This window comes from Caenorhabditis elegans, chromosome X (genome assembly GCF_000002985.6).
Source record: "Caenorhabditis elegans chromosome X".
NCBI classification, from domain to species: Eukaryota; Metazoa; Nematoda; class Chromadorea; order Rhabditida; family Rhabditidae; genus Caenorhabditis; species Caenorhabditis elegans.
Window position 1 is genome coordinate 6,043,400 of NC_003284.9, and position 14,682 is coordinate 6,058,081.

The 14,682-nt window shown below is 37.0% G+C and overlaps 2 protein-coding genes and 5 non-coding genes across 9 annotated transcripts; 4 read left to right on the forward strand and 3 right to left on the reverse strand.

Moving 5' to 3' along the window:
* Positions 1-908: 908 nt before the first annotated feature.
* Positions 909-5,207, reverse strand: pak-1 (Serine/threonine-protein kinase pak-1; the record flags this gene model as incomplete). 3 transcript variants are annotated; one of them, NM_001029207.4, is made up of 11 exons in its annotated part: positions 909-1,653; positions 1,811-1,882; positions 2,495-2,617; positions 2,672-2,745; positions 2,796-3,363; positions 3,630-3,722; positions 3,767-3,972; positions 4,030-4,177; positions 4,726-4,832; positions 4,881-4,959; positions 5,119-5,207. In NM_001029207.4, the coding sequence occupies 11 exons, from the start codon at positions 5,197-5,199 to the stop codon at positions 1,495-1,497; spliced, it is 1,710 nt and encodes a 569-aa protein (NP_001024378.1). The 3 variants fall into 3 exon arrangements, with proteins under 3 accessions (NP_001024378.1, NP_001024377.1, NP_001024379.1); NM_001029206.4 differs by having other exon boundaries at positions 910-1,653; positions 3,767-3,981; positions 5,119-5,205; NM_001029208.5 differs by lacking the exon at positions 5,119-5,207 and having other exon boundaries at positions 1,495-1,653; positions 4,881-4,902.
* Positions 3,481-3,630, forward strand: C45B2.10. Its single transcript, NR_071216.1, has one exon. It is a non-coding gene; the product is annotated as an Unclassified non-coding RNA C45B2.10 (non-coding RNA).
* Positions 5,208-5,227: 20 nt separating the features above from the next.
* C45B2.18 lies at positions 5,228-5,507 on the reverse strand. The gene has a single exon (NR_071217.1). It is a non-coding gene; the product is annotated as an Unclassified non-coding RNA C45B2.18 (non-coding RNA).
* Positions 5,508-7,434: 1,927 nt separating this feature from the next.
* Positions 7,435-7,755, reverse strand: C45B2.19. The gene has a single exon (NR_071218.1). It is a non-coding gene; the product is annotated as an Unclassified non-coding RNA C45B2.19 (non-coding RNA).
* Positions 7,636-7,755, forward strand: C45B2.13. The gene has a single exon (NR_071219.1). It is a non-coding gene; the product is annotated as an Unclassified non-coding RNA C45B2.13 (non-coding RNA).
* Positions 7,756-8,595: 840 nt separating this feature from the next.
* On the forward strand, positions 8,596-8,668 carry C45B2.16. The gene has a single exon (NR_071220.1). It is a non-coding gene; the product is annotated as an Unclassified non-coding RNA C45B2.16 (non-coding RNA).
* A 990-nt stretch (positions 8,669-9,658) lies between these two features.
* Positions 9,659-13,774, forward strand: C45B2.6 (phospholipase A2). Its single transcript, NM_001383594.3, has 14 exons — positions 9,659-9,817; positions 10,053-10,169; positions 10,213-10,442; positions 10,498-10,672; positions 11,008-11,119; positions 11,164-11,254; positions 11,303-11,399; positions 11,444-11,528; positions 11,572-11,841; positions 11,891-12,147; positions 12,224-12,477; positions 12,526-12,796; positions 13,348-13,503; positions 13,553-13,774. Exons 1-14 carry the CDS (start codon positions 9,701-9,703, stop codon positions 13,607-13,609), a joined length of 2,289 nt encoding a protein of 762 aa, NP_001370408.1. The 5' UTR covers positions 9,659-9,700; the 3' UTR covers positions 13,610-13,774.
* The last annotated feature ends 908 nt before the right edge of the window (positions 13,775-14,682 follow it).

Genomic DNA, 14,682 nt, shown 5'->3' on the forward strand with positions numbered 1-14,682 from the left:
AATGTTGTCCATACATTATCCTAGCCTATGACGCTAGTTTGAAAGCGATGGCACCAGTGATTGTGTTTACACTGATAACTCAGCCATCTTATTGAGCAGAGTTAGCACAAAAACGTTTATGAGCAGTAGATAGAGCGAGGGTGAAGCACATCACAGAAAATAAGCACAGTGAAAAAAGAAGACAAACAGTTTCCCTCTTCCTCTCTCTCGGTTTTTGTGTTACCACAGCATTTGGAATTAACTTGAAAAGCAAATAAAAATGAGAGAATTGGGTTGATTCATGAGCTTCTTTTTTCAGCAAAATCGTTGTCAATATTAATTTTCGAAAGATTTTTCTCTAACCAGAAACATATTTTTTTAGTTTTGATTTTAGTTTTCAATAAGAAATATGAAAAAAGTGGCATTATAGCACTATGAAACATTTGTAAGCTCCTGAAACTTTCAATCACTATTATGGTGAAAAATATAGTTCCAGAATACTCACAGGGATTATTCACATATTCAACTTGTTATGTGACTTGATTTTTTAAGTTTTGCTAAAATATGTTGTGCGTGTTCTTGAAAACCTTTAAAATTATCAATAATCAGCCTGACAACATTATCAGCCTCTGGAGTAACTTTTGTGTCCTTTAGCACAGTTGCTCTCAACAAAGTTCAGATATACCTAAATTGTGGTGGTGGGAGTTGAGTTGTGCTGCTGCAATTACTAGAATAACTATTTCTAGAATAAAATATATAGTCTAAACATAATCATTCAAATGAACTATTTATCATTTCTAATTTTTGAGGTAAACTACCTTATACCATGTACCTGGTCAGGAATAATAATAAATAATTTTTCAAAAGAAAATAGTACAATTTCCTTGAACAAAATTTGACTATTTTGAAAACTTTTCTGATTCTATAAGTAAATTCATCTCTCTTTTATTAAACATGATCAATTGTTTCAAACGTCATGAGACAAAATTTAAGATTTTGACCTTATGGCCGATTTTTAAATTGGAAACCACATGAAAACAGAGTTTCAATAGTTCCCACCTACAGACACTTGAAAAAGAAATAGGGAAATTTGGGCAAAGCTGGTTAACTGTAGATTTCCGTTCGAACGACACAAATGCAAGAAACCGAATGAAAAGAAGACAAAGTGAAGACAAAAAACTTACATAAATAATTGAAGTGTGTCGTCTGATTGGGAACGCTCAACAACAAGAAAAAAGAGATAGTCCAAATTGTGCATTGCGAGAAGAGATAAAGAGGGGGAAGATGTGAAATAATGAAGGGGCTTGAATTTTTACTCGTGATCGATTCCAGAAAACATTACACAAATTACTAAGGTGTGACTTTTTTGTTGGGAAACGGTAAGTTGGGCTCAAAGTAGATAGTTAGAAATGACTTGAGATGGAGAGAAAAGAAAACAGTTTCAAAGTAAGTACGACTTGAGATTTGAGAAGAACAAGAAATACACGTCGTGTATTGAGAATACAATCATCATAATTATGAGTTGCTAGCTTCGGCGATGCTCTTCTTCGCCGCAACGATTAAGTAGTACAGTGAAGCAAGCGGTTTGGCGCATCGGAGGAATGGATGCGTAAGGAGTTGGCTTGCCGACCATCGATTTTCAACTTGTACTTCCAACGCAGAGTCGACAAAGTCCTGGAAATTGGGACAGAATGGGAGAAATTGATACTGTACTGAAAGTAAAGTAAAACTGCGGTAGCAGTTGAGTCATCTTTTGTACATTTGTGACTAACTGTTAACAAATATTTTTTTTATCAAATCTTCTGTTTCGAAAGTTCTCGAGTTCTCTTACCTTGAACAACAAAGTCATGGAATCTCTTCCAGGGAAGTCGGGTTTGCCATTTGTAGCAATGAGATAGATAGCCTGAAAAAAAATATTTTTAAGATCAATATTGATTGATGAGAAATTTTAAGCTAAAATTATAAAACCTAAGTATAGCTGAAACAACTTTAACTTTAACTTTCTCGTCATTTTACAGCAACTTCTCAACAACGTCTCAATCTTCTCAACTTAAGCGATTTTTCAACAAAGTTTACCCAGCTTTCGGTAGTTCTCAATGCACATCTGTATCTTGCGGTGGGGGTCATCCCTAACTTTTACCAACTTTACCCAACTATTGCAACTTTTGAGATTGGTTGCTAAAGTTAGCTGAGAAGTTACGGAAAAATGTAAAGTTTCTGCTAAATTTTTTCTTAGGCGCCTGTTCAATAACATGACCTCAACCTGAACCAAATTATTTTCTGATCGTTATGGGCAAAACTGGGGTTGCTATTCTTACTAGGGAATAGTGGCCAATTAGATTTTTTTGAAATTCATTAAGCAACAAATTTATCGCTGTAACAACAAATTTCCATTTCTCATTCACACTCTGCGAGCACAAGTGTTATTGAAAGGAATCATATATTCAGATTCATGTTTTTTTTTTCAATTATCAAGCGTTGTCTTCTTAAATTCAAAAAAGCAAATATTTCATACCCTGAGTGGATTTTCATTCAAATATGGCGGTTCTCCTTCGACCATCTCAATCGCCATGATTCCCAAGGACCACACATCAACCTTGGGTCCGTATTGTTTGCGGGTCACCACTTCCGGCGCCATCTGCAATTGTCAAACATTAATTTCCTATTCGCTTTTTCAATTTCCATCACTCACCCAGTATGGAGTTCCGACCATTGTCGTGCGTTTTCTTTGCTCCGGCGAGAGCTGAGCACAGAATCCAAAGTCGGCTGAAATTCACAGAAGTAGGTTGCAAAAGCATTAAAAATTATAATCTTACTCAATTTCACCGAACCATCCATTCCCAAAAGAATATTGTCAGATTTAATATCTCTGTGAATGACGTGGCGGCTGTGGAGGAATTCAAGCGCTTGAAGAACTTCTCTGCAAACAGCTGCAATAATTCCATCCTCCATCTGGCACTCCGTGACAACATCAGTCAATGATCCACCGGCAAGATACTCCATCACTACCCATAATTCATCGCACACCAAATACGAATCCAAATAATTTACAATATTTGCATGCTTATTCTCACGCATCACCAAAATCTCATTAATGATCAATTCCTTCTTTGGTTGATCCTTCAGGTTCATCTGCTTGATAGCCACCTCCGCTTCGGTACTAATTTCAATAGCGGTGTACACAGAACCAGATGCACCTGAGCCGATTTTATCAACTTTTCTATATTTTCGATCTGGATTTCCGATAGACACAATGGTACGGAGCTTAGTCAGCACTTCAGCGTCAGTCATCTTTTTCTTAGCTTTTTGACCTCTGGCCTGTACACCAAATTGTCCTTTTGAAAGGTCTGGAATTTTTTCTTCCTCCTCTTTCGGTTTTGTGTACTGAAAATATACTTATATGTTATAGAGAACTTGGGAAAAATTCGGTACTTGTGTATTACATGCCCTCATTTTGAAATTGAATTAAATTTTCATTCATTTCTCCATATAATTTAAACGTGATATACATTTTTCCTCTCCAGGCTTAGAAAGATTATTTCCTAAACCTAGAAATAAAAAATGTGGTACACGTTTTTATTGTTTTTAACTTAAAAAAATACTCTAAAACTAAGGGCATGTAATACACAAGTACCAAAAATTCTACTCACAATACTCAACGTCCTTGCCGGCCTATCAGGGATAGCGGGAGGAACAATATCAGCAGGAGTTTCACCATGGGGGACCGGTGGCGGTGCATAACTCTGAAGCAATCAATATGAACTTCAAGATTATTCTTCCCACTTACCGGTGGCATACTCGATCTATTCTCATTTACACTAAACGTCGTCGGAGGAACTCCTTGCTTGCTGTTATACCCCGCACTACTTGTACTGGTTGTCATTGGATTCATCTTTCTTGGATCCTGAATTTTATTGCCATGATACGGCAGGGATGATGTGCTATATGGTTGCGGTTTCAGTCCGTATGATGGCGTCCGAGAAGGTGCGTCATCTATAAACACTGTAGAAGAATGAGCTCCATTAGCAAGACTGACTACGGGTTACTTACTCATATCGTACTGCAACCACTTCTGGCCGCTGCTTTCGCCTTGTGTGTAGTATTTGAGCGCGTCCAACACTGCCTGAGGATTCTGTTGCTGCTCTTGTTTTGAGATCTGTGAGTCTGTGAGAAGACGTGCCCATGCTTCAGGCATTCCCTGAAAATTTATATTGTTGATAAGGAGCAAAAGTTTCTGAGAAAAGTTTATAAATAAGATTCTACAGTAGTTTCTCAAGTCTATTCGACAAAACAGACCTCTTCATACTAAAAAAATTGGGACAATTTCATAGGTCTTTAGAAGAAACTATCTTTGGTTGAATACATGTTCGTGATAATTGGCTTCACTTAAATTTTTCTCGTATGGATTTGTTTTCTTAAAACGTCTCAAAAACGCAAGCTTTATTAACACTAACCATGGTTTCAAGAATAACACGTTTTTAGAAGATAATGCACTGAATTAACGGTTGCAAAATATTATTATAAATTGAGATTTGTTTATAATGATTTTTTGACTGAGGGAAAAAGTAAAAGTAGTAGTTTTTAGTTTTTAGCTTACTATTAGCATTCACGTTAATCTGGTACGATTAGCGGTTGCGACCGGTGTCAGAATGACAGCTGTATCACTCGTTCATCATTGGAAAATAATCTTGCAAGTAACGCAAGAGTGGGAAAACTGCTACAAAAACTTTTTGAAAAAATACTGACCGTAAATTCGCCGGTTTTTGGGTCATATCCGACATGAATTGTGTGTTCGAAATTGCTCGGTCGAGAGATCACTGGTTTTTCTGACGCTTCCTTTTTGTCTTTGTTCTCTGAAAAAAACAGGAAAATCAGGAATGGTTACAAGAGCAATATATTACTTTTCATGAACGGGTTAGGCATCGTCTTCTTTTTCTTGGTTGCTTCTGGCTCTTTGGGCAATGGCTTCAATCCGACGACCTGAAAAATTGAGTTAGTCAAGACATGGAGAATGGAAAAAAGAGAAATAGAGATGGGTGGGAGAGGGGCAAGCAACACATGCATCATCTGATTTGGAAGAAGAACCTTCGAAAGATTGTCGCCCATCTTTGGGGAGGAGTGGAGGGACGAGTTAATTACCTGATTCTCCCTCGTTGCCGAGCTGCTGAAACGAATTGGTGGTGCTGGTGGTTTCTCATCATACGATGAGAAAGCTTTCATTTTGGCAAGCCTGGAAAATTGAAACTGTTGGAAAAAGAAGACACAAGCATCAAACCAAAAAAGAATGAAGGAATACAGTATGCAATGTAAAACTGAAAAAGGAAAACAATAATTAGGAGGAATTTTCGTTGTCAAGTGAAATCGAAACTGTTGGAAAAATAGGAAAATTGGAACCAATATTCATGTTTTGTTGAGTCAAAAAAACATAGAAAAACGATCACAATAAAGAATCAGAAAAAGAAAGAACAAATTGCTGACCGCCCCCTTATAAAAAAATTGTTGGACTATGACTAACAAAAGAGGAAATTGATAGGAGCGGGCAGGGAAATGGATGCACAACACATGGTGTAAAGAGGACATTGACCCAGTGCTATGAGTAATCTTGGACCGAAAAAGCATGGCCCTTTCGCCTTTCGAGGTCGTCTATTGGATTGCTTTTCTATATTTTTTTAGTAATCTCAGGGTAGGAGTTATGGAAAATGTGGGACCCAGAATTTGACCTTTTCTTCGGAGTTCTCATTTGCATTATTGCTTCAAAGAGCCTATCTGCAACCAACGTCTGACGTGAGTTTGACCCGAAAAAGATAGATGGCTTTTTGGTTTTCAAAACGAAAGATTTCAAAGTTTAGGAGATGATGGATGGTGAATAAACTGGGCCAGAGGAAGAAGAAGGAATATTTTTCAAAGGAGAAAAAGAAGAGACGGGAATCTTTTTTAAAGTGTGATGATATGAGTCATTCATGTTTCACTTCATTTTATCGCCCACCACCGTGTGTTCGCGTACTTGTTTCCCGCTTGTCATCCAAGTGGCAATCAGCCGGATAATGTTCTAGAAGTGTGAAGCCGAAAAGAGTAGAAACTGTGAAACGAGGTTCGGAGTGAGTGACAATGTTGAGAACTAGTTTAGGAAATTAGAAAGTGAAAGCCGAAAAAAAGCTGAAAAGTTTGCATTCATACTAACGGTGAATGATGATACTTTTGGTCTAATACTATTCTCGATTAAAGGAGGGGTATCGGTTTTGGGTTTTTACTTGTAAGCACTCAAAATGTTCATAAAGGAACAAATTTAATAATGAGACCTCATAAAAATCATAGGGGGTTGATTGTGGCCATTTTCAATTACGTATGGGCTTTAAATGTACATTCATTAACAAAATAATGTAAGAAAATCACCAATATGCAATAAAAACATTCTAATCTTCAAAATAAATTTTCCAACAGCTGAGACATGAAAAAATAGCCAATTTTAATTAAAATTAGGTGTTTTTAAAATTTCAGACCGCCATAAAAAATTGTTGAACATTTTTTGAGAATCCTCATTACATAATCTGTTAATTTGGGAATATTTACAATCTAGACCTGCAAAAACCCAAAGGAAAATCACAAAACCGAAAGAAAAAAAAAAAAGAAAAATGAGAAACAAAATCTAGGTATCTAAGATTTTATTACACTGTCGATAAGAAATCCAATCTCATTTTGCACAATGTAGAAAAAAAACAGTTCGAAACCTGGACTGTTTGCTAGAAATGGAGAATGGCACTGTGTTTGTTGAACGCGCGCCATTTTCTAGTGTTATCAATTGAATGGAGGAAACAGAGAAAGATAACTAGTACGGTGGGTCGCGGATGATGCGGCCAAGGCAATTGATAAAGAGCTGCGGAGGGGCAAAACGGACGGATGAGGGGAGGATGTCGTTGGAGATAAAATCAATCGATAGCGGTCAAATGAAGAAGAACACACACAACCAGACATACGCACACACACATATACACGACAGGAAGGGGTGAAGAGGGAGTAAGAGATGTGAGTAAGAGAGATAGAACAACTTGGACAACCACCTAACATCTCGACCTCTCGACACTTATCATTTGGAGCTTCCTGAAATCTCAGTGAGCAGCAAAACTATTAGTGGGTGTTTCCCTGAATTTTTGAACTGTAGACATCGCTCAATTAGTATGTTTAATTGCAGTACAGACTCATGACGAGACGGTGCAAATAAAAAAAGATGAAGAACCTTGTCAATACAAGATGCAACGGTTTTCCGAGTTTGAGCTATTGGAATACACTTTTTGTATGCCGACAACCAAATGAACGGAAATCCAGTTCTTGATTTTTGTTTGACAAATGTCTTGATTTGTTGCCGAGTGAAACGAAAAAATGAAATGAGCGTTGAGACCCACGCGGAGAAAATTTTTATGGAGGCAGAGTTAAAAGGGCTTTGATGTTTTGATTAACCTAATTAAAAGCATATATCATCAACCTGAGGACAACGAGGCAAGAATCGAATTGCGGGGGACAAGATGAGGAGATCCTATCACCGTGTCATCTCAATCCTCGGCTGCGATGGTTTCACTTTCCACCGGTGTGGCCACAGGGGGAAAACCTTCCTGTGCGTATGTATGTGTTATTATCATCGCCTATATCATCAAGCACACATACACATATAATACACACATACACGCTCAATTCATTGAAATGTAGCGAGAATGCGAAAACTAGTTCGATGTCGTTTCAAATTCGGATCAATCTGATATCAATTATTGTTTTCTACTTGATGCCGCCGGTAGGCTTTGACACTAACGAGATAAAGGAATGTCCCCCGGAATTTTAAAGACTTTTTTCTCTTTGACAAACAGATTGACAAGGTCGGAATGTGTGTTCAAAGTTGGAGAATGTAACATAAAAAGTGCGCAATTGAAGATAAGTTGAAATAGACAGTAAATTAGTGAGTTCGAATCTTACCAACTTGTACCTATTGCAGAAGCATGTAGATTGTTTTCGTTCAATTATCACCACTTCTTGAGTACTTAGGCTGTTTATGCCAAAGTTTTCTGTATATTTCAGTACATTCTCAGTACATAGCTAATCGATAGTTATCCAAATTTAGTATTCTATCAACTGAACTGAAAAATATTTACCAAAACATGCAGAATTAGCTTCAAAAAAGGGGACTAATGTAAAACTTTTAGACATTTTTTTGAAAAATTCCTCATAAATTGGGTTTTAAGGCCATTTTGAGTCTATCGAGGGGAACAATTTCTACTTTTTCAAAAAATAAAACTTAAAAAAGCCGCCAAAGTAGAGAAATGGGGGGGGGGGGGGGGGGAGGTGCATGTCTGAAAGGGAAAATATGGTAATACTTAATAAACAAAGTTTACATGATGCGTCGACAAAAATGTTTCTAGGGATAAAAAAGTCGAATATCTAAAACCAACTCTATGAATAGGTTATGTAAACATTCGACGATCGACGGTGCAGGCCTCTGCAACTTACGCCATCTTGGTTCGTGGCAAAGGTCAAATGTAGGATTGGTAGATTTAGCTAGGCTGTCTCACACGCACTCCCGTTTGTAGTCTCTTTCTCTCTCTTGTATCATCGCCGGCACCATCTAGCAACGGGACCACGTTTATGAGACAAGAGTGTGTGAGTAATGAGTGTTTTGGAGCATACTTTCAAAGATTACACACATTCCTTTGATAAAGTGGATGAAGGAAAGGAACGGATATATTCCGAAAATAAGTAACAGATTTTTAACCAATTAATCTTGTTAGGTTTGAAATATTATATTATTTTCAACTTTTATAACTTTGTCTTTCATTTGTTATCTATCAAAGTGGTAAAAAGAAAAAGGATGGCACAAAGGATATTTGGCAATTGAACAAAAACGGAAACACTAGGAGACATGCATTCGAAATTACGTTCCGAAAGGTCACAAGTTGACGTTTAATGAGAGTTCTAAAACCATAAAAAGAGGACAATCTTCTGATCGCAAAAACGGACTCTTTGCCCAGTTTTAAAATGGTTCCAAATAAGCAATTGAATTGAAAACAAACCAACAACAGTTTTAGATCAAAGTTCATGGGGATGAACTGAGGGGGAAAAGTGCACGGATTGAGTTAATGGACGATCGAGCGAATCTATCGGAAACCGGATTTGTTCGAGATGCTGGTAACTTTTCTATCATTTAAGTGGGGGCTTTTAAATGGATTGCATCGAATTGGGTGGGAAACTTTTGGGTATTAGTCAATAGTTTTTTATTGTAAGTTTTGCTGCAAAATACAACAGTAAAACTTGAAAGTCATTTCTATTTAGAAAAAAAAACAAATCGAAAAAAGTAACAGCTGTACAAATCGATAAGAACACATGCACTGTCTGGGCAAAGGGTGAGGGCGGGAAAACAATGTCCGCAGAGAACGCATTAATTATTCACAAATAGTTTAAAAGAAAAAAAAACGAATTCTTACTAGAAATTCAACACGTTTTTTGTATTGTTTAGAGAAAAACCAAAAGGAAACGGAAACCTCTCATCTGAAGTGGTATAGTGCACTCAAGTCCGCAAAAGTGTACATGCGGACCTGACACCACATTTGACGACACCTATGCTAATTGTTGTTGTTATATTCCATTTCCAGTTTGTTCCATGTTTCACATCATATTTCTATGAACACAGTTATTTCAGATGGATTTTTTCATGAAACTTGCCAAAAGTGACGTCGGCCAGATGGCGATGAACACAGTCCGACAAAACGTGGAGGATAAAATCAAAGAATACGCGGATGCTCAACATAAAGCAGCTGGTTCAACGTCTCAAGCCAGCAATCCACAGGCACAATCGATGGTGAGTTTTGAACATTTTGAGTTTATGAAAAATTGAAAAAAAAACTTGAGCATGCACTTTCTAAAAATAAATTTAAAAAATATTTTTTCTATAGTTTTTTATAAATTTTTGTTTAAAAAACTACCACACAACGATGAGGAAAACGATGTTTTTTTAATGTGTCAAAAATGTGCTCCCAGATTATGGTTTTTTAAATTATTAAAAACCTTTACCTATTTATTTGCACAATTTTCAGTGGCCGGGACCTGTGGATAAAACCTTGAAATTTTCTATCAACTCAAAGCTTTCTACGAACTTTTCACAAGCTACATATGGTGATGGATATGCACTTGTCTACACACCAAACAACTATGTAAGCTGAAATAACATTAAAAATACACGTAGAAACTTTCCAGGTTGTTTATTTCAATAAGAATGCATCTTACATTGACGATCTGGAATATTTGTGGAAAGAATTTGACGAATCCATCACACATCTGAACAATCCTATCAACGTCATTAATGATTTGGTACCGGTTATGCTGAGAGAAAAGGAATTACAATCCGAGTGCTCAGCAGTATATTTTGCGATTTTTTCTGGATTTTCAAATTATGTTAAGGAGGAGAAAAAGAAAGAAGGAGATGGGTAGGTTACTGTCAAATCAAGTTTTATTGAGTTAACAAAAACTGAACCGTTTCAGCTTCTCAATGTCAAAACTAAATAGAAGAGGTGATACTCCCGTTCATGTTGCCGCTCGATTTGCATCTCTTAGTTTACTTCAAATGGTCTGGGACAAATATTTCGATCCATTGACAATGAATCATAATGGTCAGACAATTTTGCAAGTTGCACGTCATCGTCCAGAAATTGTAAAGGTGAATATTTATTAAAATAAAAGATACGAGGTGGAAAAATGTGTCTTGGGGGGATTTTGCTGAAAATTACAAAACAAATGCCTTAATAGACATTAATAGGCGTTATATCAATAAATGAAAACTATAGAAATTGGTTAAGTCTGACGAAAAAAGCTTGCATATGGGTGGGACTCACTGAAAAATTAAAATCCGTACAGATGAAAACTGTGCTCCGGATCATTTTGCTGGATGATTTTTGCAGCTTCAATTTGTATACAAGTTTTTCCGATTCTATATTTTGAAAAAAAAAATGCTTCAATGTAAGAACAAATTTGGAAAACAATATATTTTTGCAGTACATCAACAGTCATGTTACCGGAGAAGTATGCGACAAAATGATCATAACCGCAGAAACTCATCCCAAGCCCGAAACTCCCGATTACCCGCGATCTTTTGAGAAAATTCTAGGTGAATACCAAAAATTACAACATTTTCTTTATCAACATATTCAGAATACTCAATCAAAAATAACTTGCCACATTGCTTATTGTCACCGGCAGATGTTCTCAACAAATCATCATTTTCACTGAGAGATCTTGAATCGTAAGTTGCCACATTGATTGTATCTATCTTATTAGTACCGTTTTTCAGAGTGCTGAGAATTCTCTACGTGCAAGACTCGGACTTTTTGGGGAGACTTTTGAACTCGAAGAATGTGTTTCACACATTTGACAATTTCGTGAAAGATGTTTGTTGAAATGACTATATTGTTTTTATTAATCAAATTTCCAGCACCAAAAGTTGATGCTCAGTTTTGCCAAAGCTGAAATGATAAACGCTCAAGATTTGAACGGACTCACACCAATGCATTATATAGGTAAACTGAACTACATTTAAATGGCAACTCGTAACTTTTTCAGCAAAAAATGGAAACCTAAGCACAATCATACTTCTTTGGTCGCACGGCGCGAATGTTAATATGCTTGATAACAAAGGAATGTCTCCAATGGATTATGCTCTTGAAAGAGATGACGTCGATATTGTAAAAGCATTTCTGGCGTTTGATGGACATTCCACCGACCGAATTTTGAAAGCTGCACTAAATTCCAGACGTAAATGTGCAGAAGTTCTGCAAAAACACTTCAAAGCACTTGAAGAAGGAAAAGAGAAAAATATTAAATACAATCTGGGTAACTTTGATATGTTTCTATTCGCTTTATAACATTCTGCGTCTTTCAGAAAACCCTTCTCATCGTCGTTGCCAAAACTTCCCGCCATTGACCAAGAAAGATTCAGTCATTTTGTCTATTGACGGAGGTGGTATGAAAGGAATTCTGGCTCTTCAGCTTTTGAAGGAGATCGAAAAGGTTGTTGGAAATAAATTCTTGCGCTGGTTCAATCATATCGGTGGAACATCAACTGGATCAATGATCACTCTTGGATTGGTCAAGTACGGAAATATTGACCATGTCATCAGACAATATTTCAGAATGAAAGTAGGAAAATGAACATTGAGAAAAGCGATTATGATATGGAAGATCAGGTGCTAGTTGCAATATCTTATTTTTTCAGGATGATATTTTCATTGGATCCAGACCATACTCTGGCGAAGGTCTGGAAAATGCTCTTCTAAATGAATTTGGAAGAGATACGCTCCAGCAACTCGGTGAGAAGAATGGTATTCGCATCAGTATCCCGGTTGCTCGAGTCGATATCAGCCCTCCGCTACTCTACATGTTCCGCAGTTATAACATCAGAGACCCGTCATTTGATCAAGCTGGCATGAAGCCTGTCTGGGCAGCTGCAAAAGTTGTTAGGGCTTCTTCGTGAGTCACAGCTGGACAGAAATGCACTTTTTGATTCGTATTTTTCAGAGCGGCGCCATCATTCTTCCCACCTGTTGATGGAAAGTTTATGGACGGAGGACTAATCGCTAATAATCCAGCTGTTGACATTCTTACTGATTGTCAACGCCTGGAATATGAGAGAAACGAGCGTAATGTGTCAAAGATCATGGTTTCAATTGGAACTGGGTCGATGCAAAAGAAAATTGAGAATGTTGACTTGATGAAGCCAACAACAATGGGTGGAATTGTGAACACGTTCAACCAGATTCTTCACTTAAAAGACGTCTTTATTGAGCAGGTGAGTTGCAAGCAATTCTTTTCAGATAAAAATGGCCAATAAAGTTTGAAGTTTTGCGCAGATCAATAAGTCTGTCAATGTAATTCAATCAAAGTTGTCAAAAAGTTTGTGTGCTCACTATTAGGCAACTCAATAGCAGAAAAGCCCAACTACGTTAATTTTAATCACCGGTGCCTTTCATAATTAGCAACGAACGTGAATGTTTCTTGAAAACATCTCAATTTATTCTCATATTGAAAACGCATCCTGAAAAGAGTTTTGACTTATTAGTTTGAACCAAAAATGGTTGTTTCAAATTCTAGTTTGAAGTGTGATTTCGGTGCTAAAATAGTTACATGGACTAATTTGACAAGTTTTCTTCGTAAATCTAAAGCTTCGTTCAAAACATGAGTGTATATGACTTACACTCGATAAACCGGAACTGTTATTTCTTAATTTTTTGTTAATTTTGTTTTCTATTTCCAATATTTTTTCTTTCTAGAATGGATTAACAACCTTTTCGGGGAAAACATCTAATTATATTGTCACCTTTCATTTTTCCACACTTTCAGCTCACAGCAGCTGATGGAGTAACCGTCGAACGGGCTCGTTGGATGGCTGAAGCCATGGGAATGGCTTTCTTCCGTTTCACTCCAAACCTTGAATTCCCAGTTGCTATTGACGAGAAGGATGATAGTGCGTTGCTGGATGCAATGCTCGCTGTCAAGGTAACCTAATGGATGACAATTTGATTCATTATGTATTGACTTTTTGCAGTATGAAGCTGTCGCAATGCGAAATGAGATGTACATGCTTTCTTCGATTCTCAAATAATTTGAGCCCTCTCGCAGATATTCAATAATCTATTAGTTTTGCTTTTCTCATATGTGAGAATACACATAAGTTCATAATTTTGTATACATTCTAAGTCTCAGTTGTGAAAAATCATTCCGTCATAATACATAGAAGTCTATTTGAACCGAGTAAATATTTTTTCAAGCTTTGTCGTATTTCCATTTTTGTTTATCTTCTCTGTCTTTTACTAGAGGTAAAAATCCATCAAGAAGTATTTTCGTTCAGTGCCACTCAGCTTTTTTTTATAATAATGTTTTTCTCTCAACCAAAGAATCAGTGAAGAGAATTTGCTCCTTTGATCTTATACAAAGAAAAAATAGCATCTGTCATATACATACGTATCTAGTCTGCACTTTTTTTCGTTCAATAAAACCAACTTTGCCGTTTTCCTTATTGTTGCCCAGACTACCAAGTACATGTGCGCAGCAGCGGCAGCCACACTTTTCCGATTAGTAGGTTTAATTTGATCAGTCTGATTTTTTGAATCAGAATGATAAAACGAAATTACTTTATCAGAATATCAATAAAGAATGTGTAAACTTCCGTTTTACAACTTACTATCACACGTATCATAGCTCCACAGCCACTCCACTTGTGACTTTCGGACGAATAATGTTTTCATTTTTCAAACATTTGAAGTTGTATTCTTTTGGTCTCTGATTTCTTGACTGTATGGCAACGATTCCCACCACCACCTCCCATTCTTTGATTGTTATCTGCGGTCTCTCGTTCTCTCTCTCTCTCTCTGTCGAGTACATTGCGTTTTTCACAAACCGCATGAGGTAACAAATTGGGCAAAGGGCAGGTACTTACACCAATATGGTCGTGAGCCGATCTCTGAGTTTCTTATGCTCCTTTTGTAACCACCATCCATCTGAATGGCGTTTGTGTAAACTTATATGAAGTGAACCGTCATTTGCTGAGTTGGTTCTCTGCGTCTTTTTTCTTCTAACCCCCCGCATGACTGTCTGCATCAATATGCTGACACACTCTCTCTTCCTCATCCTTCCTTTGACATATACACTCTCCGAAAAACCGAACCCGTCGTTAGT